This window comes from Lynx rufus, unplaced genomic scaffold, assembly GCF_022079265.1.
Source record: "Lynx rufus isolate CCGP_SWC_20201006 ecotype Redwood Valley unplaced genomic scaffold, mLynRuf1.p SCAF_6, whole genome shotgun sequence".
Taxonomy (NCBI): Eukaryota; Metazoa; Chordata; class Mammalia; order Carnivora; family Felidae; genus Lynx; species Lynx rufus.
Window position 1 is genome coordinate 112178881 of NW_025814878.1, and position 23619 is coordinate 112202499.

The window sequence follows — 23619 nt, forward strand, 5'->3', positions numbered from 1 at the left end:
AAACTCCATTTGGTCCTTGTGATCCCTACAGACTGAGCCTCAACACACCACTTAGAGGGATAAAACCAAACAAAAAAAGCCCACAGAAAGAACCAATGGTGTAAAAGGGAAGCAACTTCAGCACACAGGTTAAGCACGCTGCCAAGGACAGAGTCAACGTCCTCACAGTGAAGGCCCTGACTCCTTTCTACTAGTAAGCAGGAGCACTACAGGCTGGAGTCCTAGCCTAGATCAGCCCCTCCAGGGTACAGAAGAGTTTCAGTCCCTGTTAGTAGTCCTATACTGTCACATGTTGTAAGTATCCAAAAGACCTAAATTTTAAGGTAGATAGAATGCACTTCCTGGTTTGCAGCACGGAGAAAAGGACTAGCCATCACTGGGTGCCAGGAACTGCAGTCATCAGCACAAAGCTCTGGCATGCAATGTCAGCTCACAGAGCACTTCCCTCTCCCCTAGTCACAGGCAGACAGATAATGGCAGGTAGCACTAGGGTTTATTAAACTGTGCCTTAGTACAGGCGTTGGGGCTTGCCCATGGTACTCTTGATGTATAAAGCCCGGACATTCTGCCAATTCTTCTTGAGCAATGACACCAGGAAATTGACAGCTAAGTGGATGTTATACACAAGCTCATCATCTGTCATCTTCACGTGGCCAACAGCCACTGCCAGACACAACACCTGTGGGAAGAGGAAAGTCAATCAGGTTGGTGGCTAGATGCAACAGAGTAAGAGAGGAGGCACAACTACAAGCCAGATGGTCCAAATTGACCTCCAGTCACTAATAAACCTACTCTGACCCCAGGCCAGGAAGACCAGGGCTATGTTAAAAGCTTCAACCCTGCTCAGTGACTGTGACATGTCCTAAGTATCTACAGAAACACAAACCAGGGCTCCCATGTAGAGAATTCAGAAAAAATAAATGGAAAACTTATTTAGAGAACTCCAGGACGGGTGGTGCTTAACCTATGCAACCCAGCAAGCCTTCCTTACCTTCTTCATCTGGAATTTGATTGTGGACTTCACTTCATCCACTTTGGCCACCATATTCTCATTGTGGGTCAGCAAAGAAGGGAACTTGCCAGCCTTATTCAGGCCAGGGCCCAGGATTCGTGGAATCTGCTTGATCAGAGATTCAGAAGCCAGAAAGGCATCATACTTCTTGGCTGGTGAAGAGAAGCAGTTGGATGCTTAGGATCCGGCCCCGGAAAGCAACTCCAACCAGGGCTCTGTCAACCAACTACGAAGTGGCCCCTAACCACCCTGCTAACCCCTCTCTCCAAGTACCAAGTCTTTTTTAATCCTCTCACTCCAGTTTCTCTATCCTCTTGAGTTTTACTGGTCCAACATTCACATGAAACCTGGTCAGAAGCCCAGGCTGACCCACCCTCATGTTCAATAGAAAATACACATGCTCATTAAGACGAAGTTCAAATCCTGCCTTCCTACTTTCTAGATTCACAGTAACTAGGGCACCTATTTCCTACCTGTAAAATGCTTACACAAAGGATAAAAATGAAAAAGAAATCAGGTTTAAATAGAAATCCCTAGTCAAAACATACCAGCACCTGACTAGTCCATCTGTGAGAGCTAACCCAATTAGAATCTTCAAAGCCAACATAAAAAGGAACATTTAAAAGGTTAAAAATTATCAGAAGTCAACTAACCACAGCAGATCCTTTCCATCACGATTCTACTCCCTCTCCCATCATTTTAAAAATCCAAATGGGGGGGAGGGGGACAGGGGCACCTGGGTGGCTCAGTCGTTAAGCTTCCTATTTCAGCTCAGGTCATGATCTCATGGTTCAGGAGTTCAAGCCCCACACTGGGCTCTCCGCTGTCAGCGCAGAGCCCAATCTGGATCATCTGCCTCCCTCTCTGCACCTCCCCTGTGCTCTCACTCACTCTCAAAAATAAACGTTAAAAAAACAAATAAATAATACCACTCTTCTACCATTCCCATGGGAACTGTCTGCCCAAATACAAAACCACAGCAAGCCACACTCACCCAGCTTCTTGACTAGCTTTTTATTCTTGTTGAGTTTCTTCAGAGCCTCAATGTCCATGTGGGGAATATCCACAGCCTTCGCCTCATCACAGTGCTGCTGGTCCCCCAGCACACATACGGAGAACTTGGGGCGGGGAGTGGACTTAAGCCTGCGTTTTGGGGGGACAGAACAGGTCAAACCCAGCCTGGGACTCCAAGAGCAGGTGAAGGGGTCTGGGATCGCTGCAGCCACTGAGCCTTACCCAGAAGGTCCACATTCACCAACAGCTAGTCTGGCTTCTCAAACTAGCCGGCGGGCTCGGCCAAGGCCTCCCCACGCCTCCCCTCTTATTTTAAGACCCAGGGTGGGGGTCCGTCCAGCCACGCCTGCCCGGAGCAGGGGGTCTGAACTACCCAAGCGCGTCAGTGCCGCACGTGCCCGCCGCCTCGAGCTCAACCGGGAGCCGGAAGGGAGGCGACGGGCCCGGGGTCACGGAGGACTGGGTGGGATCAGAACGGTGCCAACCTGACGGTGCCCGAGAAGCGTTTGTCCTTTTGAGGATCATAGTTCTTCAAGCTGATCTGCAGCTCCACGGTCTCCAAAAACCTTAGAGAAGGTAATAAAGTTAACCAGCCGCCCGCGACTGCCCAAGCCACCGCGCTCCGGGCCCGCCCTCCCCGCGGAGACGCGCGCTTACTTCCTGCGCTTGCGCTGGTTCCCGTGCAGGACTTCCCGCACCGCCTCGTACAGGGTATCGCGGGAGACTTTGCTGCTGCGAGAGAAAATCAAGACGAGCGATTAGGACCCGGGAGGCGCCGATCAACACCCTCGGCGTAGTCAGAAGTCTCAGGCTTCGAGACGGAGGAAGGGTTCACGACGCACGCCAAGAGGCTTCCGGACACCAAATCGAGAGCTTTGGGTGCGATAAAGCTGGAGGCCAGGAGGAAGAGATACCTTCCTAGCGGTCGGGCCTGGAGCTCAAACTCGAACGCCGGGCCTGCAGGGCGGCGTCCGGCAAGAAATGCCCCTCGGCGAAGCAGAGGCAAGGATCCCCCCGATTCAGCCCGCAAGTCTGCCCCCACCAAGGTGCCAGGGGGCGCGGATGAGTGTGGATGGCTCCTTAAGTGCCACTTACCTCATAGCGCCACACACAACAGCAGGAAAAAAGAATAATTCAGTTCGCGCATGCGCTCAAATAAGGCTCCTGTTCTCGCGAGATGTAGCTTTCCTTCTGAGCGCGAGGGCCAGGACACGCAATCCCCGGGGAGCCCAGCCGTTTGCGGCCGCTGGAGGGCGCTGCCGCGTGTTACACAGCTAGAGTGGCTCGAACACTGGGAGATAGATTCTGCGGTCCTGGGAACCCCGTGGCCCGCGAGGAATATTCTCGTTGGCGCCAGCCACTGCCAGGCACCTAAGAGGCTGGTACTGGGCACCGCACCGTAATGGTCGCTGAGAGCATGCAGTTCCCCCATGTTTGTCTCTCCAACCTTTCTGCCCTTTTCCTCCTGTCCTGCACACCTGCTTCGGGTCTCAAAAGCGGGTTTTGCTCCTGACCTCTCCCTCACCATCTTGCTCTGGGGCTCAGGGCTTCAGAGGACGTTGTGAGAAGGGAAATGTCACGAAACTTCGGTTCCTGGCCCCTCAAAGCCTGCAGTGGGGAAGAGCTGGGAAAGTACTGTGATGAATTTTCACTTGATAGCTGATTCAATGCCATCTACCCGTTAAGTAGTTACTATAGACAAGGTGCCTCCCTAGCTACTACAACACACACGGCCAGCACTGCACAACCCTTTCTGCCCTTTCCTCGGTCCAACCGGCCCCATCCTCTTCTCTGCCCATAGAAACCCCAGAAGTCCTACAGACTCCACCTCGAAAGCCTGAGGTGCCTCAGCCTCCAGACTGAGCTGCACCCACCTTCACGACCCCATTCCCCGGTGGTCAGTGCACAACAGACAGCTCTGATTGGGCCGAGGTGAGTGGCATCACACCTTATCGCACAGAACTGTGAATGAACGAACCTGAGAACTGTCACCTTCCCCTCACAGAGGATTTCACCAGGAAAAAGATGCCCCTTGTCACTGAGTAGGTGGGTGGTGGTGGTGTGTTGGTTTCAACAAACACCCAGAGTTAATAGGAAGGCAGACACTGCTTTGAATAAGACATTAAACTTCCTGCTTTTTATTAAATATCTGCTTTTTAATAAATTATTATCCAAATCAGAAAGAACACAGAGGGTCATAACATACACTTGAGCATAAGATATTTGTGCTGAGCACACAGGTCACCTCCAGGGCTCCTGAAGCATCATTCGTGTATTCTGGGTCTGCTTTGACTCTACTGAGGCCTATCAGAAAGTTTCTGTCCTGGCAGCCTGAAGTAAAAGTGACAAGGAGTGAGCCCATCCAACCCCTCTAGCCCAGGACCCTGCCTGCTGGCTGGAAGGCCAAGATGGCCTCTCTGCATCCTGGAACAGGGATGGCAGTTTCCGCCATTAGCCCCAGGCAAGGGGTCAGGGAGAGGTACTAGGGGCAGAAGTATCCTTCAGGAAGCTGGTGAGGGAGCTCCAGGAGTATGGTCCCTTGCTGGATGGTCAGGGAGCCAGACGTCTCAGGGCGGCTTGCAGGGACTTCCTCAGAAAAGTGGTGTTGAGCTCTAGGGCTGTGGCCAGGCCCAGCCTCTGGATTTCAGTGATCTGGGGAGAAGGAAGATAATTATCAGGACTCCAGCAGCTGATCCTTCCCTTTCCCCTCTGCCTCATGGCACTCTTTAGGAAGGAGAGAGGAATCTAGGACACCAGGACAATGGAGGAGATATCTAAACCCATTATTCTACTATGATTAAGTAAGTTTTCGGGTTCAAGTGGACCAGGGGTCAGATGTTAAGTGTACAACTTACTAAGTCAGCCACATTTAAAAAAAAACGTTCATATATTTATTTTTGAGAGTGTGTGCATGCACATGCACCCAAGCAGGGAAGGGACAAAGCGGGAGACAGGAAACAGAAAATCTGACAGTGCAGAGCCTGATGCAGGGCTCAAACTCAGGAACTGAAATCATGACCTGAGCCAAAATCAAAGAGTCCGATGCATAATTGAATGAGCAACCCAGGCGCCCCCGCCAAGTCGGCCATGTTAATAACAGTTGACAATTATGTAGGAACACTTTCTATGTAGGAACACTTTATAACCATGACTTCATAAAATCTGTACAACCCTATTTTATTAAAAAAAAGTTGTTTTTTTTTAATGTTTATTTATTTTGAGGGAACGTGACACGGAAGAACAGGGAGACACGGAACGTGAGCAGGGGAAGGGCAGAGAGAGGGAGACACAGAATCTGAAGCAGACTCCAGGCTCTGAGCTGTCAGCACAGAGCCTGATTCAGGGCTCAAACTCATGAGCTGTGAGATGATGACCTGAGCCGAAGTCAGACGCTTAACCGACTGAACCACCCAGGTGCCCCCTCCTATTTTACAGAATAGAAAACTGAGGGTCAAAGATACTCCATTGTGACTGCCACATTCCTTCTGGGCCAGTATTTCTTCCCTGATCTGTTGCTACAACCTCCTGACAGATCTCTGCCCTGTCTTCTCTTGAATCCCCACTCCTTACAGATGTCCGAGGCTTCTTTATAAAATGTACATCTGAGCAAGACACTCCAGCTGAAAGCCCTGGGATAACTACTGATGCCTCACATTGGAGGACCTTCTTCCAGGATCTACATAGGGTCTTCGGTGGATCCAGGAGCCTCCTGAAATTGTGCATAAGATGTGTGTTCATGGTTTCATTTTTCTGGGAGGATCTATAGCTTTCATCAAATCATCGGATGGGCCTGTGACTCCCCCAAAAAGGTAAAGAGCCAACAGCCAAGGATGCCTGGCCTTCAGGGTAACTCCATGCTCCTCATCAAATCCTACAGCATCCTCCATAAGATGCTAGCATGGCCTGGCAATGTGAGTCTCAATTTCCTCATCTATAAAATGGAGCTAATAATGGTACCTTCTTATTGGGCTAACACATGGAATAAACTAGCAAGTTAACACAAGCAAAGGGCTTAGAACAGTGCCTGAGACGGAGCAGGGGTTACGCAGTATTAGCTCTCAGTATTTTAACTCTAGCCTTGAACCTCACCCCAACTACCATCTGCTCTCACGTTTTTAGGCCTCAGCTACAGCGAACTGCCTGTAGACCCCTTGGACACTCACTGCTTAAACTGTTTCCTTTGCCTGAAATGCCCTTTCCTCAGTCTTGGCCCCTGACCACCATTCACCCTTTCAGAGTTGAGAAGCCTGTCCCAATTCCCAACCACAAGCAGGGTTTAGTTGCACCCCTCTTCCTCTGCCACCCAATGCCCGGCACCCACACCTCTCACCTGGCTCCTACCAGATATTACAGTGATCTGGTTATCATCGCTCTCCTGCCTCACTAGCCTAGCACTGGTGGAGAGTGTCAAGTCAAGGACGGGACTGCGTCATGGTCACTATTCATTCCCCAGTGCCCCATATAACATCTGGCCCACAGCGGTGTTGCTGGGATGAATGAACTCCTAAGCAGTCTCATTCCCCAGTCTTAGGCTTGAACTCATAGTTTCCCTGGCTAATACTCAGGGTGTCTTCCCCAGCAAACACTAGACATACACCCTCGTGGCACACTCAGAGCAGCGGGACCAGCCCTCATGGCCCTACTGATACTCACATTGGCCTGATACTTGGTCATCACTGTCAGCATGAGCTTGGCATAGGCCACGGACGTGGCGGCTGCTGGCCCCTCTTTACAGAGCTTCTCCATCAACACACTGAACTTCTCAGGGGTCATCTCCACCTGCACACATTGGGAGATGGGACAGAACAAGAAAGGGCCCCGAATTTAAATCCCAATTCTACCACTTCCTAACTAGGTAACCCCGGGAAGGTCACTTAACCACACGAAGCCTCAGTTTCTACATCTGTAAAATGAGGTTCATGATATCTAATCCTAAAGATGGCGAAAAGGATTAAATGAGATAATGCACATAAAGCCTGGCACGTAGGTCTTGGCCTGGCTTGGTGGTTTAAGGTATAAAGGAGGGAGGAGTCCCAAGGGGTAGTGCCAGCATAGTAACAACAATAGCTCTCCTTAATAATAATGTAATCGATACTTATTATGTATCAGGCACTGTTCTGAGCACTTTACACCAATTATCGATTTCAACCTCACCCCAACCTTGGGTGTCATCACTTCCATTTTGTAGATGGGGAGACTGAGGCATAAAGAGGTCAAGTCAACTACCTAAGTTATAAAAAATGAGGTAGAACTTCAGGTAGTGATACGGAAAAATTGCCAAAATATACTGTCAGGTTAAAAAAGCAAAGTACAGAGAACTGAGCTTGGTGTGTTACCATCTATGTAAAAAGCAAGGAAAAAGTGAACTTAAACACATGTCCTTATATAGAAAAACCCTCTGGGAGGGTTCCCCTGGAACTAGTAACACTGACTAGCCCTGGAGAGGGGACCTGGATGGCTGGGGGAATATTTTTCACCATATCCTTTGGGCTTTACAATTTTTGAACAAAAGGATCTATAACCTATTCAAAAATAAAATTAAATTTATACACAAACACATCAAAAAGTCCCTCCCCAAGGCCACACGGCTAGTAAGAGGCAGAGCTAGGACTTACCAGGCAGTCAGCTCTCTGCTACCAGCCTTTCCGGCCCCAGGACTCCCTTACCGTCAGGGGGCACCTGTTCTGCTTGCCCCTCCACCACTGGAGGGATCAGAAACCCGGGAGCCCCACCCCCGGCCACAGCATTGCAGCACTTCTCGGTCCACCCCTCCCCAGGGCAGCCTGCTCACCTGCCGTTCCAGGAGTGACTGCAACACCAGGAACGTCTTCTCTTTCCAGGGCAGCTCCAAGATCTGTCTGCAAAAAGCACAGGCTCCAGTGAGACCGGCCCAAGCCTGGGAATCCATTGCTCCTACCCCAAGGCAGTGCCAGGCACTGGAGACAGCCAAGATCCCCAGCCAACCAAGGAAGTACTCAGAGCCCCCGATGCTGGCGGCCATTCAGTAGCCAGCCCATACTCGGTGCTGGGAAGACTACAGCCCAAGACTCCTGGAAGGGATGGTGAAGGACTTGGCGTGAGGTGTACAAAGGTTCCCTGAAAAATAAGCAGGAGTGGAGAGAGCATCCCAGGTACCAAAGGTGAGGGTGAGCCAAGGATGCAGTGAGATGATACCTATGAAGGCTTTCTAGAGAAGGCGGCATGCCCTGCAGAGCACAGGGAAAAGGTAGACCACAGTGAGGGCCACTCTACTGTGCTTCCTGTTCTACTGCACAGTCCTCTGCTTGCATGCATGGGCAGTGCATCACATGGAAACAGAGTGGCTTCGTGGGTAGACGGTCTTGAGTCAGATCCCAGGCTTTATCCCTGGCTGGCTGTGTGACCTCTGACCACATCCCTTAACTACTCTGAGCTTCAGTTTTTCCAACTCTAAGGCAGCAACAGCACCTACCTCACAGGACGGCATGAAGACTGAGATAATGAACTTAAAGCACAGACAACGTACTCGATAAGTGGTGGCGGACGTTGTTTTTCAGGCCGCCCCCTTCTCATGTTACAGTTAGCATTTTACATTTCACATTAGTGTCCAATGGGGTTGTAGCTCCCCATTGTTCCTACATGTCTGGATTGTGACTCCCCAGTTTTAATACCCAAACCAAACACCAATTTAATAACAATCTTTGAGCACTTACTAGGGGCCAAATACTGTGCGGAGGTCTATGTGCATTACCACATTTGATATCTAGAAAAATCCCACGGAGCGAATATCATCCCCATTTTTTTTATATGAGGAAACAGGCTCACAGAGATGGAATAACCTGTCTGGATTCACCAAGGCAAGGCTGAGATTTGAAATCCTGTCTGTCTGACCCCAGAGCCAGTGCTCTTAACCTCTGTGCCAACTACACTGTGCACTACTCAGGAGCAGGGACCCCCAGCCTCTTCTCTACCTTCTCCAAGGCACCCGGCATGGAAGACTGAAACCCTGGCCTTGGGAAGGTTCACGGGATGGCAACTGGCACATGCCCATGGGAGGGAGGACAGGCCAGGCAACAGCGAGAGGGGCATCAGCTGTGCAGTTGCCGGTCTTTCAGGCACAGGGCCTGGTACCCAGCCAGCTCCAACTCCAGAATGCCGGGAGCCAGCCTGGCCAGTGGGAGCGGTTGGGGGCAGCATGGAGGCCTGAACACTTACCCCAGCATTAGAACCTGCGTGTCTGGCTCCAGGGCCTCGTCCTTCATAAGGCAGCAGAGTAACTCTGTTTGAGCTGGACCTGGGTAGAGGACGGCAGAACAAGGGAAGTCTGGGAGGAAATGGTAGGAGAGGATGGAACAGAATGCCTGGCTCATTACAGGGGGGCATCATCAGGGAAGCAGCAGGTAACCTTACCGACTGAATACACAACTGCCAGGGCCACCCTGGAGTGAAAGGTGCTGGGAACAGAGAGGGAAGAACTACTGGGCCGGGCCTCATTCCAGAATTACCAGTTCCTGGGGCCTGGAGCACGGGGCCAAGAAGGGTTCTGCAGACAGGATAAGCATACTTGGCACAGAAGGAGGTCAGGGCAGTCACGAGCAGGCGGGAGGCCGAGGAAGTCAGGGACAGAATCTACAGCCAGTGGGGAGGAAAATATTAATTCATTTCTTCTTCCCTGTAATAAATGCTTATCAGACATATTTCAGATGGTGATCGACGTTACAAAGAAAAAACAAAAATTCTTTTATTTAGAACTCACATGGGAGGACAAAAAGTTCCCTTCCGCAGCTCCTAAATCCCTTCAGCTTCTGGAAGGGTCTGGGGCCCACAAGGGAGGAATGAGATGCCATGTGGAGAGATGGCCTGGAGGTCCATGCTCTTTCTGTCCCCCAGGCTGCCTTGGGAACCCCTTCTCCCAAGCACACTCTTCTGCGGGCTCACATTCTCTCCCCCACTGTCCCCAGCATGCCAAGTGTATCCCAGTGCACCTACCCGTCTTAGAAAGAGGCTCTTGGTCAGAATGGTAGCATTGCTGAGGCTAAGGTCTGGTGAAAGGGACAGAAGCCAGGTGCAGAACTGCAGGAGAGCTGTGTCCGAAAGCTGCAGGAGCTGCAGCTGGGCACACAGCAGTTCCATCTGCCAAGTAGGAGGGAAACATAGACACTCGGTCTGTCTCTGCTAGGCGGTCTCAAGCCAACTGGGCAGCAGAATGGGTGGGGCAAGGACACTCCAAGGGAAGGGAAGGCAGGGAGAGCTGCCCTATGGTGAGGGGCCAAGGGCTCAAAGGAAGCACACGGTGACCCCTGCCCAAGAGACCAAAAACCCAATAAAATCCCTCCCCAAATTCCCACACGAGGCACGGAAACACAGATGTAAGTGGAAAAAGGCTGGGGACATATCCTCAGGCCAGGCCATCTTCCTGGACTCACCTGGCTTGGACTGCATTCGTGGAGAAGCTGTAGCTCAACTGGAGGGGCACCCTCCAAGTCCTGGGAAGGCAAATCCCATGTTAGGGCTGGCAGAGCCCTTGGTGACAAGTCAGAGACCACCCCTTTGTCTGGCACAGTGGGTGGGTGAGGACCCTGGATGCTACCAGAGGAGAGGGACTGCTCTGGGGTTAGACGACATATCTGGACTTGGGCCAAGAAGAGCCCCTGCGGTGATGGTCCTCAGACCTTCACCCTGACCCTCATTGTCCAAAGAGCCTGTGCTCTCCTGGGCGTGGCTGAAATCCAGGCAGAAGGTGGAAGAAGGGCAATGGTGAGAAGGGGTCAGTTACCTCCCTGAAGGTCTTGAGCAGCTGCTGCAGCCTGGGAACCTGGTCCTGCAGAGGAGAACCTGATCACTGCTGAGTCCCTACCAGCACCGTGTGGCCCCAAGCCCAGCCCTAGCTCCCTCTCCAGAGAAGGCCCTGGGTCAGTGGGAGCTAGGGGGCAAAGATGATTCACGAAGACCAAGAACACAAAGCCTAACCTTGAAAAGTACTTAAGAACTCAAAGTAGACAAGGCCCATGGAAATCCAGCTGTCTAGATTGACCTCTCTGCACCCACCCTAATGGGGGTAAGACCCAGGCCTTGGGTTGGGAGGACAGGCCGAACACGGCACAGTCCCACGCCCTCTCCATAGGATAGCTCTGGAGCTTCTCTTCTTGCTTGGCACCCTTTAACCTCACATTGTACATCATTAGGCCAAAGGTTCCCCACCTCCAATAACTCCCTTCCTACCTCATCCTCAGAAGCTGTGGAGCAGAGACTATATTCCCTTAACCCCACCCTCCTACCCCTTGCTCCATGGACCACAGTTATCCCAGTTGGGAAATGGTCTCCCAACCAGCTTTGACCCTGGATAAACCCCCCACTCCTGGAGGATCCCTCTAAAGCCAGCCTCCCCACCCTAGTACCTGGATAGCTTTGGGCAGCTCCAAATTCTCAGCTAGGCCCTTGGCATCCTCCAGACTCTGACCAGCCACACTGGGCTCAGCCTGGACAGGCTGGTTCTTAATGGGCAATGTACCTCCTCCATCTGCCAGGGATTCCAAAGATTCAGGTTCGTGTCTCTCCTCCTTGTGACCTTCTTCCTCCCCTTCCAAATATCGGAACCTTTTGGGGGCCCTCTCCCCCTCAGGCCTGGCAGGCTCTTCCTCTGGCCCCTTTCTGCGTTTCCCAGGCCAATGGGGGTCCTCATCCTCCTTGTCCTCCTCTTCTTCCTCTCCAGGATCCGAAGTCTGGAGCAACTTCAGCCTCCTGCCTCCCTGGCCCAGCCGCCTACACAGGCCTTGGAGCTGTCTCTGGCAGCTTTTAGACAATGGGGATGCTCCCGCAGTCGATACCCCAACGTCTAGATCCCTTCGCAGCAATTCCCCCAGGGCCCGGAGCCAGGTGTCAGGGTCAGGGCTTTGGTCTTGCTGTGCAATCTGCAGCACAGAGAGCAGTCCGCTTTCAGGCAGCGACGGCCAAACAGCCATCAGCAGGGACATCAGGTTCCTCTGGCAAAACTGAGGCAATCGCAGCAGCAGTGGCTTCCTGGGGAGCAGGAGGACAAGCAGTCAAGAACATCTTCCTGGAAGGAGCACAGGACAGACTGCATAGAGCTACAGGTTAGATGGCAATGGACAGACAGGGTAACTAGGAGGCAGTACCTGCGGGTCAGTATGGATGGAGGGGGACAGCATGACAGTCATTCAACAAGCATTTATCGAGTGTGTATTTTACGTTGTTGTTAAATCAGCTTGAGTTCATTTTACTATTACTAAACAGCCAAAATTTCTCTGAACAATTCAATATTTTTTAAATTGAGCATGTATTCATGTATCCTATGCTAGGCTCTGCTCTTTGACATCTCCTAGTTCAGTTCAAAAATTCACGTTGAAACCTACTCTACAAAAGATCTATGCTTGTTTTACAAAAAAAAAAAAAAAAAAAAAGTCCCTTCCCAAACTTTACATAAAAATAATACCCCAGGGGTGCCTGGCTGACTCAGTCAGTAGAGCATGTGACTCTTTTTTAATTTTGTAAAACGATTTATTTATTTAAGTCTACACCCAACATGGGGGGGGGGGCTCAAACTCAAGACCCTAAGATCAAGAGTCACATGCTCCACCAACTGAGCCAGCCAGGCACCCCTAGAGCGTGTGATTCTTGATCTCAGGGTCATGAGTTCAAGCCCTAGGTTGGGCACAGAGCTTACTTAAAAAGATAAAATTAAACAAACAAAAAGAATGTGCTGTGGGATGCACCAAGGCCCAAAGTAAAATAATAACACTCTAGGATGCTGTGCGGTGCTTATTCTGCAGCCCTGTGCTCTCCTTGGCAATCCCCTGGAACTCACAAGGTTACATCAGTCTAGCTGTGACATTCCTTTCACCCAGCTGAGTTCCTGAGAGGCACAGGCAGTGTCTCCTTCCTCCATGTCCCAGTACCCAGCAGAGCATCAGCCCACATCAGGCACTTGGTACACACTTTATCGAATGAATTAACTCTCAGAATTAAGTGTCCAGACATCAGCAAGGACTACTGTGGACAGAGCAGTGTAGCCGTCTGTAATGTTGTAAAGGCACAAATCCAGACGCTGTGGGACCCGAGGCTTACTGGTGTGGCAAGTCATGGGTACATCAAGCCCACCTGACATCACGCCTCTACTCCTCTCTATGGGACTTTGCAGGGCTGCTTATCATCATACACAAGGGGCACCTGGGATGAGTGAAAGAGAAAAAAAAATCTGACTTTTATTTCTTTGTGAAAACCAACCACTTAAGTGAGACAGAAAACTAAAGTAAAAGTTAAAAAGATGATCAATTTGGGGTACCTGGGTGGCTCAGTCAGTTAAGCCTCCGACTTGGCTCAGGTCATGATCTTATGGTTCGTGGGTCTGAGCCCTGGGTCGGGCTCTGTGCTGACAGCTCAGAGCCTGGAGCCTGCTTCAGATTCTGTGTCTCCCTCTCTCTGTACTCCTCCCCCGGCTCATGCTCTGCCTCTCTCTCTCAAAAATAAATAAACATTAAAAAAAATTTTTAAAAACTATGGTCAATTTGTGGTAGAGGATGATTAGGAGTACAGAGGTGGGGGAGACCCTATCCTAAATTCAAGGACTTATAACTCTTGTGTGTGCACGAACCCCCTTATCAAAATAAGTGTTAAATGCACAAAATAAAATACATGAGATTATGAAAGAAACCAATTATACTGAAGTAAAGTTGTACCCAGAGACATTAGATTAAGTCCCCTCCTCTTATTCTGTCCGGAAAAAGCCAGACAGCTGGACAAACATTTCTATGACCTCCAATTTGGGGATGCAGAAAGTCCTCCTGAGCCATTTCTTGAAAAAAAATTCAAAGTGGGGTGTGGGAAGCCAGTATTAGAACTTACATTTCTACTTACCTAAAACATAAGAAGTTAGTTATCATAAATATTTAATGTATGGAATGGCCCTTCACCTTCCAGTCTCCAGCCCAATTTTGAGGGAGGGGTATCCAAGTGTGCAGAGCCCCCTAGAGGCTGAAGGCAGCACCTCAGTCACTTTTTAAATTTTTCTGTGCACTTTAATTATGATAATTAAAGGAATTTATGGATACGGTATTGTTTTTTAACAACACCAACCTCACTAAATGGACACACAACTTATAAGGATGACTGAAAAGAAACTGAATGCCAGTAAATGACGCACACCAAATAAGAAAATGGCAGAGCTGACCCTTCTCCTAGCAGAAATTGTCACATAAAAAAAATTTTTTTTAAAAGTTCAAAGTCATACCAAAGACTATAATTATCAAGAACACCATCCTTAAGAAAAGTGATTTTGCCCTAGAATGTACACTGTGCTTTCAAAATTCGACATTATAAAGCCATTCCAACAGAGGATCCGTTTTCTCACGTTTTAAATGTCTATTTTTGCATACTTTATAATGTGCGCTACTTTTTTTTAAGTTTTATTTATTTATTTGGGAGTGGGGCAGAGAGAGAAGGTGAGAATCCCAAGCAGGCTCCACCAAGTCAGCACAGAGCCGGACAGGGGGCTGGATCCCATAAACCATGGGACCATGACTTGAGTCCAATTCAAGAGTCAAAGGCTCAACTGACTGAGCCACCCAGGCACCCCTTGGGCATTATTTTTGCACTTGTGTACACTTTGTTATAGGTAAGTATCCCTACGCTGGAGGTATGCGTTCCATTTCTTTAGAGATGGGAATCTGCGAACAGAATCTATTTGAGCCCACTGTCGTCTTTTTTTAAATGTTTGTTTATTTTTCAGAGAGAGACAGACAGACGGAGCGTGAGCAGGGGAGGGGCAGAAAGAGAGGGAGACACAGAATCCGAAGTAGGCTCCAGGCTCTGAATCGTCAGCACAGAGCCCGAGGTGGGGCTCGAACTCATGAACCACCAGGAGCTCTTGACCTGACCTGAGCCAAAGTGGGACGCTGAACCAAACTGAGCCACCCAGGCGCCCCCGGCCGACTGGCTTCTAATTACTCATTAACACTCAGCGGAAGGCGGGTGTCTTCCAGGCAGGTTCGCGGCCGCGTCCCGGCACCCAGCAGGTTCTCAATAAAGGTCTGTTGGATGCTCCTCCCTACAGGGTGCGCGGCAGGGATGCCCGGCTGAGGGGAACCAATTAACCGCTCCGGGATTCGGTCTCTTCATCTAGAAAAGTGGGCGGCGCTAGCCCCTGCCTCACACGACCGTGGAGAAATGCCGCGCCCCACAACCAGATGACTTACAGCTCAAGGCGACAGTCCGGGCCCTCCACGACGGGTTCCTCCTGGCACAGCGCCTCGAGGACGTGGCCCCAGCCGAAGGGCTCCCCGCCGCGACTGCCCAGCGCCCGCAGCAGGCCCAGGCCGCGCCGCGCTCCATCCGGCCCGGCCTGCAGCGCCTGCAGCAGGAGCCGGGCGGGGGCATCCAGCTGCGCCCAGGGCGCCGACCCCGAGCCCTCAGTCAGGGCGGGTGCAGCCTCCGAGGCTGCCATGCCCGGGACCCGGGTGCTGCGCCAGCTGCCGATCTGGCTCCTGACCTCAGCCTCGACAACTGGGGAAAGGGAGCAGGACCCCAGCGCCTGCCCCGACGCCGCGGAGAGCGTCCTCCTGCACCTGCCACACTGCGCGCTCGGAGACGCACACTGAGCACCACCAGCCGGTGAGATTCGCGCCCAGTGTTAGAAAGGTACCGAGTGGGGTGTGGCTAGGGGCGGGGCCGGACGTGGAGCGAGCGGCCAGGGTAGGCCGGAAGGGGCGGGGCTAGCAATGATCCTGGCCAGAGAGTCTGGGAAAGGAGTAAGGGGGAGGGAGGAAGGCCCCGCGAGATCCGCGGATGGGGCGGGGCCGCGGTGAGGGCAGGGCCACAATGTGGGAATTCGCTTGTAGCTTGTAGGAGGTGTCCTGCCGGAGATAGTGGAGCGGGGCGGGGCTTGGTGAAGGGGTGGATCTTTGCCTGTGATCTACACCTTCCTTCCTCCACACTTCCTGAAGTAGTTGGGCGGGAGGTGGGAGTGCTGAGTGGATGTGAGGGATTCTGTTGTTCTTTTTTTTTTTTTTCCAATGTTTGTTTTTGAGGGAGTCAGAGCGGGAGCAAGGGAGGGGCAGAGACAGCGGGAGACACAGAATCCGAAGAGGCTTCGGGGCTGCCCCCAATGCGGGACTGGAACCCACGAACCATGAGATCATGACCTGAAGTGCGTCACTTAACTGACTGAGCCACCTAGGCGCCCCAGAAATCCTGTTGTTCTTCAGGATCCAAGTATCATTTAATTTTATCTGATGTCCATGTTATGTGTAGATCACAAACTGCGATAGGATTTGGTCACCATTTACCAACCTGCCTTGATGTCACCTCTTCCACAGGCCATCAACCGCCATCATTAAGGTTTCAGTCCTCTAGAAATATTTGATGCACAACTATCCCCCAGAATGGGGTGGTAGTAAAACCCAACACTATATGGCCAAAGGCCTTGCTGTGAACTTCCTCACAAAGTCCAAGAAGCCCACTTGCTCTGGTTGTTTACAAGGAGCAGGGAGTGGCTCCACCTCCCAAGGTTTCAGTTTTAAGGAAATTTGCTGGAGGAGGCAGACTTCTACTGAAGTAGCAGGCTAGGAGGAATCACTACAGAGGATAAGAATAGAGAGGGGAGAAGAGCTCCACAGCACCCCACAAACCCCACTTTGGGTTCCAGTTTGTGTTTACCATTCTCCCAGCTTCTGCAGTCACACACACACATCCATTCATTCAATCAATCTTTGCTGAGCACCTGAGGCTGGGGTTTCAGGGAACAAAACAAACACCTCATTGTTGCTGACACTCCAGTGAGGAGAGACAACTAATAAGTAAACAGTAGAATGTTTGATTGTGGTGAGTGCTTTCAAGAAGAATGTAGCAGGGAAGCAGGGGTGGGGGAGGTGAATTTAAATAGGTAGGCAGGCAAGATGAACATGAAGAAGTTAAGGGAGCAAGTCAGGTAGAGAGATCTGTGGGGAGACATTTCATGCAGAGGGAGCAGCACATGCAAAGGCCCTGAGGCATAAGCATGACTGGAGCAGAATGTACTTGGAGAGTAATCAGAGAAGAGATCAGAGAGGTAACTGGGCCAGGTCTCATGAGGCCTTGAGATCAGAAAGAGGACTTCAGTTTTCACTCTAAGTAGTATGGTAAGCATAGGAATATTTGGTTTAAGTAATCTCTACACCCAATGCAGAGCTTGAACTCATGGCCTTGAGATCAAGAGTTGCACATTCTACCACCTGAGCTGGCCAGGTGGGCATGGTAATGGTATGGTAAGCCATAGGAATATTTTGAGCTGGATCTGATTTTCATTGGAGCCAAACTTTTGTTTTCTCCAAAATAATTTCAAGGGAGCTGTTGGGAAAGACTAAGGAGTATCTCTCAGATAGTGACTGCTTTGCAGACACCACATTAGCAGAAGTTTTGTGCAGACACCTCTGTCTCAGGTTAGCTGTTCTAACTTCATAAGAGAGGTTTTCAGTCTTCAAATGACCAGCTGTTGGGAGGACAGGCCCTGACAAGTAGCGGGTAGGGTCAGGAATGCTAAATAGCCTTCAGTGACTTGCCAATCCTCAACTAACAGCTTTACCCTCTGGTGGTGGCTCTGGCTCATGCCCACCAAGGTCTGCATTCTAGCCACTGGGAAGGAGAATGGAGGGGAAAGTTCTGAGAGTGGTTAAACAACCCAGGGGGATCCTGGAGACCCTTTCATGGGATTCTGATGTCATTACTATTTTTATAATACTAAGTTGTTATTAATTTTCTTTTCCACTCTTGTATTCTTATGAGCATAAAATGAAGTTTTCCAGAGGCTGACAGGTGATATTGCAACAGAATGAATGCAGAACCACCCCCCTTGGTTTAGGGGGAGGGTATCCGGGCTATGAGCAGACACTTTTTAGATAAGAGCAGTAATGGCTTAGATGCATTTTATTGGTTTTCTTTCAGAATCCTACAAAAAGCAAAGTTAAAAACCAAGTCCCTGGCAAGAAAGTGAACACCTCCTCTTTCCCGAGAGCCCCCACCTCTTCCCCTGTTCCCTAGCTGTGTCAGTACTAGTTTCATGGGCATGGAGGGCTTGCTACTTTCATCCCCCACCAAGTCCCAAAAGGGAAAAGACCTACCACCTAGCAACCCCCTGCCCCTCAGCCCCATCCCCCACATGTTGATCCTGGTTACAGAAAGCCAAGGTAAGAATTATTGCGATCCAGTAAGAGTTCTGAACCCCAGAAGGCCATGGCCAGGGCACAGTCCATGAAGAATGCTTCGTCCTCCTGCTCGGTGCCCCCTTGGAACCCTGTTGGGCCCAGTACCTGGGAGTAGAGAAAGAAATCAATGAAAACCCATCACCTTCAACCCAATTGCCCCAGGAACAAGAGAATCAAGGCTGACACATAAGGTTGAGCAGGTTGTACGTAGCACAAAGATGCCCCATCTAAGCAGGCACCATTATCCTTATGGACATCATGTATAGGTCTTATATTTATCACAGACATTTATTGTAAACAGGGCAAGCAGCCTCCCTGTCCCACATTCCTGCTGTTACCACCTCACTCCCAGAGGTCAGCTGCATACTCTCAGTCCAGGGAGAATCAGAGGTCAGGGCTTTATCCGGTAGCTGGTGCAGATAAATACAATCAGACTTGAAGGGGCAGCGGCCATTCCCCTGCATGAAGAACCGACATCGGATCTGGCTATGAGAGGACAGAAGGAGAGAAGACCATTACTTCAAGCCCTGTTGCCCCAGGAACAAGCAGCACTGAAGGCTGACGCGTAAGGCTGGGTAGGTTGTACGCAGCACAAAGGCACCACTTGTACGCAGTCACCACTGGCATCGTAGTGTAGATTTTACATTTATTACAACTATTTTCCAGCAGATGGCAGTAAAGTGTCTTAAGGGGGGGTGCCTTTCTCTAAGTCTCCACAAAGTTCATTTGGGCCAGCTGGGCATCTCTTTTCCTTCTTTGAACTAAGTTTCAACAATACCACCAAGAAAAGATAATCCTAAAACGTGTCTCTGTAACCAACTTAAAACAATGTCCTGTTCTGAGGAGTGGGCTTATGATTTGGTAATTGCTAGCTAATGAAATGAAATTGATGCCCTTTCTCTTCTTCCTCCTCCTATTTACTCAAACCTGGCGTCAGAACCCCCGCCATCTGGATAGCCTACAAAAACCCCACACGCAACCTATCTACATTTCCCATCAGCTTCCTTCTCTTCACCCTCATGGGACAGTGACAGTCCTGGAACCACCTATGCTGAAAGTATTAGGCCTCTTAAATCTTCCTTCTAACCTCATGGTCACTTGGCCACTTCCTCTCAATACCCCCCCTCCCCCATTCCTTCCAGTATGCACTAGGAGTCAGAATGCTTGGCTTCAAACCCCACTTTCTCACTTAAGTCATACAGACCATGCCTCAGTTTCTTCTTCTGCAGCATGAGATCTTAGGACGCCCTACTTCACAGAGTTTATAATGTGCAAAGTCTGTCATATATAATAAGCCCTTCATCTACATCATCTCCTATCCTACCTGGGCCTGGGTGCTCCCTTTTGGCTTAGACAACTTCTAAAGACTCCCGACTGGTACCCCAGATGCCAATTATCTCCTCACTTTGACCTGTCTCTGCCTGGAGTGCTCTCACTTTTCTCCTCCGGAGGAGCCCCCTCCTCCAACCCACAGCTCAAACACTTCCTCCTCTGTGAGACTCACCCAAGAGCTTTTCCCCACTTTGTTGAGTCGGCTGTTATAGTTCACAGCAAAACCCGGTGCCTTCTCAACAGGGTCGAATGTGTCACAGGTAGAGACAAGACCTTCTTTTTTGATCCCACCCTTTATCCAAATAGACTTTGCATATGTAGCATATAATAAGCCCTTTGGGAAGGTGAAATTAAGAACCTGGAATTGTAGTTAATTCCAGATCTGGATGTATGCCCACCCTCCACAAGAGATTAAAACCTACTGACTTTTTCCCTGTCTCCAAGGGCTGCCTTTTGGTCTCTTTCTCAGAGACCCCATGTTTTCAAAGATCATCTACACAAACAACATTCATATCAATTTATCTCCTTGCTTAAAAAAAAAAATCAGAAGTAAAACCAAGGAGGGTTTCTCATTGCACGGAGAAAAACAGTTACCCTGCATTGACCTTGACCTTGAGCCAGGCTGGAAGGCTTGATCTGCTGTCTCAGTCACTCATCGTTATTTATTGGGCTTTCTGAAATAGTGGAAATAGCTCACATCCTCGTCTGCCCTCTCTATCATTCTGAACTTCCGGGATTTGGGGGATCCCAGGCTGGGAACCACGGCTGAGCCAGAATGGAGCAGAGGCTGTCTTCTCCTCTTCCCTAACCTGGGTCATGGTCCCCCTGCCAGCCTCACCTGGTCCGAGCCTTGAAGTTCCTGATGAGTTGCTCCTTCTCAGCCCCCTCGCTCACCCAGAATTTGTGGGGGATGATGTAGCTGGAATGGACACGGCACTGGGGACAGGCCCTGCCGAGGCGGGAGTGGGAGAACAGTCACAAGCCCTCACCTCTCTGAAGTGTCTCCCTCCCTCCCAGGCTCCTCCTGACACTGACTTGATGACAGCCAGCGGGAAGTTCTGTTGGCTTTTCCGCCAGGTGCGCAGGCAGCCCAGGCAGTGGGCGTGGGTGCAGTTGGGTAGGATGCCGAAGATCCGCTCGGCCTCTGGCTTGTCCCACACCTTGTCCATGCAGATGCCACACACGACGTCCCGACTGTCCTGCTCCCTCTGCAGCCACACACAGGGTCAGGGCACATCCGTGTCCACCCCCTCCCCCAACGCATACACACTGCCATCCCCAATACAGCCCAGGGACCATATAGCCCTCCTCCAGCTGGCCCGGGCATCTCAGAGGTCCAGCATGGCATCCTCTGCCACTGCCCCTCCCCCGCTACCTGCTGCAGCTCCAGGCCCAGGCTCTGAAGTGGGGCCATGAGCTCCCGGACAGGGTCTGACTTAGGCTGAGGCTCCTGGGAGTAACAGTGATCGTCGTCAGCAGCTGTTGGGGAAAACTGGATCCATTCATTCATTTACTCATTCGTGTAACATCTGCTGAGTGTCTGCTGCACATAGAGCTCTATGGGCACGCAAAGTCTTGCCCCCAAGTAACTGGGAATCCAGTCAGAAGTGTAGGTCTCTAATACACCATTTACAGCTATGCTGTCCTATACAGCAGCCGCTGGCCACATGTGGCTATTGAGCACCTGAAATGCAACTACTCTGAACTGAGATTTTGAAGCTTAGTACCAGAAAAGACTCTAAAATATTCCATTAATAACTTTTTATATTGATTACATGTTGGGATGATTTTGGATATACAATTTTTGATATATTGGGTTAAATAAAATATAATATTAAAATTAAATTTCACCTGTTGCTTTTTACTTTTTGAATGTGGCTCCTAGAAAAATGTAAATTTCAGGGGCACCTGGGTGGCTCAGTCAGTTAAGCATCTGACTCTTGATTTCAGCTCAGGTCATGATCTCATGGTTTGTGAGTTTGAGCCCTGCATCAGGCTCTGAACTGACAGCACAGAGCCTGCCTGGGATCCTCTCTCTCTCTCTGCCTCTCCCTCTCTCTCAAAATAAACATTAAAAAAAATTTTTAATGAAAAAATGTAGATTGCATATGTGAATTACAACCACTTTAGAAAACAGCTGGGCACGTCCTGAAAATATTAAACATGGAGTTACCATGCAACCCAGCAATTCTACTCCTAGGTATATAGCAAAGAAATGAGATACACATCCACACAAAAACTTGTATACGTGCACGCTTACAGCAACATTATTCGTAATAGCCAAAAAACAAAACAACCCAAAGGTCCATCAACTGATGAATTAATAAAACAAAATGTAGTATTTTCATATAACAGAATAGCATTTGACCATAAAAAGGAATGAAGTACCGATTTGTGCTACAACATGGATGAACCCAGAAAATGTGATGCTTAAGTTAAAGAAGCCAGACACGAAGGGCCATATAGTGGGATTCCATTTATATGAAGTGTCCAGAACAGGCAAATCCATAGAGACAGAAAGGAGACTGGTGGTTTCTAGGGGCAGGGAGGAGTGGGGGAGAGGGAGTGGTTGGCTCATGGGTTTCCTTTTGGGGTGAGGAAAATCTTCTAAAATTAGATAGTGGTAATGTTTGTAGAACTCCGAATATACTATATCAATTCTTTTTTTTAAATGTTTTATTTGAGAGAGAGCGAGAGAGAGAGAGAGAGATCAAGCAGAGAAGGGGCAGAGAGAGAAGGAGGGAGAGAGAATCCCAAGCAGGCAGAGCCTGATGCAGGGCTCGATCCCACGAACTGTGATTATGACCTGAGCCAAGATCAAGAGTCGGTCGCTTAACCAACTGAGCCACCCAGGCATCCCTGAATATACAATATTACATTGGATTGTATACTTTAAACTGGTGAATTTGTGAATTATATCTCACTAAAGCTGTTAAATTATATAGGTGACTTGTGTTCCAGCTGGACAGCACTGAATTAGAATAATTTAAAAAATAACTGCTAACATTTAGTGTTTACTCTGTGCCAGGTACTGTGTGCTAAGCACATCACATTTATGAATTCACTGCACCCTCACAAGACCTGAGACAGGTACTGTTATCACTGAGGACACGGAGGTCCAGAGAGGTTAAGTGACTTATCCGAGCCCACACAGCTACTAAGTGGCAGAGCCGGCATTTGAGACTAGGTGGTTTGACTCCTCAGGCACCATGAAATTCTGCTTCTAGCACACAGACAACAACAGAGCTGGAGGTAAGTTTCCCTCTAGCTGGGAATCTTGAGGTGGGAAAGAGGTAAAAGGAGATATAAACCTTGCTCAGAGACAGCACAGGAACCCTGGTCTCAGATCCCACTTGTGCCCACCTGCAGGGCCCCTGATGACTCACATGGTGGTGACGGGGACTTCCAGGAACTGCCATCAACCTCCTCCGCCTTGCCGGCCAACCCCACCAGGCCAGGCTCCATACCCCAGCAGGCCCCCGGCCAGTCCCAACCCACAGCCACAGAGGGCAGGTAGGTGGGCTCGGAGCCCCTGCGGGTCAGCCCCAGCCGGGGTCTTGGCAGGGTGACACGTGGCTCCGAGTGGCGCCGGCCCCATTCCAGGTGGCCAGGGGGCTGAGGGTGCTGATAGCTGCAGTGGGAAAGAGAAGAGTGAGGAGACACGGCTAGATCCGCCAGGGCTCAGAGCTAGCTCAGCCTAGAAGTCGGAACTGAGAGGGGAGAGGAGGCTTTGGGAAGATGCGTGGTCCATGAAGGGATGATCCTTCCTGTGTCCCCCACCCTATTCCCTATTTGAGGACAAGGGCTGCTTACCTGCATTGATCTCCGTGGAAGCAGAAGCCTCGCTGGAAGTATCTGCAGACCTGGGACACCTTTCTGTCTTGCGCGATGTAGCAGCTCAACCCCCAGCGACAGGCCCCTCGGGCGAATGTCCTAAGAGATTGTCTGAGTCATGCTCAACCTCGTTTTAGTTCCTGCCTTTGTAATCCTTAGAGAGAGAGGCTGTAGGATAGCTGAACACAGGCTCTGGAGTTGGTCCTGTGTTCAAATCCTGCCCCTTCTAGGGAGCCCCGGGTGGGTAACTCAAAC

General features: G+C 50.2%; 3 protein-coding genes across 3 annotated transcripts; all 3 read right to left on the minus strand.

Annotated features, from left to right (window-relative positions):
* Window positions 1-474: 474 nt before the first annotated feature.
* RPL10A (ribosomal protein L10a) lies at window positions 475-3157 on the minus strand. Its single transcript, XM_047102593.1, has 6 exons — window positions 3122-3157; window positions 2684-2758; window positions 2512-2592; window positions 2007-2155; window positions 992-1164; window positions 475-679 (listed from the first exon to the last, which is right to left on the minus strand). Exons 1-6 carry the CDS (start codon window positions 3124-3126, stop codon window positions 509-511), a joined length of 654 nt encoding a protein of 217 aa, XP_046958549.1. The 5' UTR covers window positions 3127-3157; the 3' UTR covers window positions 475-508.
* Window positions 3158-4135: 978 nt separating this feature from the next.
* FANCE (FA complementation group E) lies at window positions 4136-15618 on the minus strand. The gene is made up of 10 exons (XM_047102917.1): window positions 15217-15618; window positions 11404-12025; window positions 10782-10826; window positions 10432-10491; window positions 9995-10138; window positions 9511-9634; window positions 9221-9299; window positions 7818-7884; window positions 6680-6805; window positions 4136-4678 (listed from the first exon to the last, which is right to left on the minus strand). The coding sequence occupies exons 1-10, from the start codon at window positions 15462-15464 to the stop codon at window positions 4577-4579; spliced, it is 1617 nt and encodes a 538-aa protein (XP_046958873.1). The 5' UTR covers window positions 15465-15618; the 3' UTR covers window positions 4136-4576.
* A 2535-nt stretch (window positions 15619-18153) lies between these two features.
* LOC124528938 (probable E3 ubiquitin-protein ligase makorin-1) lies at window positions 18154-21408 on the minus strand. The gene is made up of 4 exons (XM_047102820.1): window positions 20566-21408; window positions 20369-20479; window positions 18566-18684; window positions 18154-18303 (listed from the first exon to the last, which is right to left on the minus strand). The coding sequence occupies exons 1-4, from the start codon at window positions 20697-20699 to the stop codon at window positions 18188-18190; spliced, it is 480 nt and encodes a 159-aa protein (XP_046958776.1). The 5' UTR covers window positions 20700-21408; the 3' UTR covers window positions 18154-18187.
* Between the last annotated feature and the right edge of the window lie 2211 nt (window positions 21409-23619).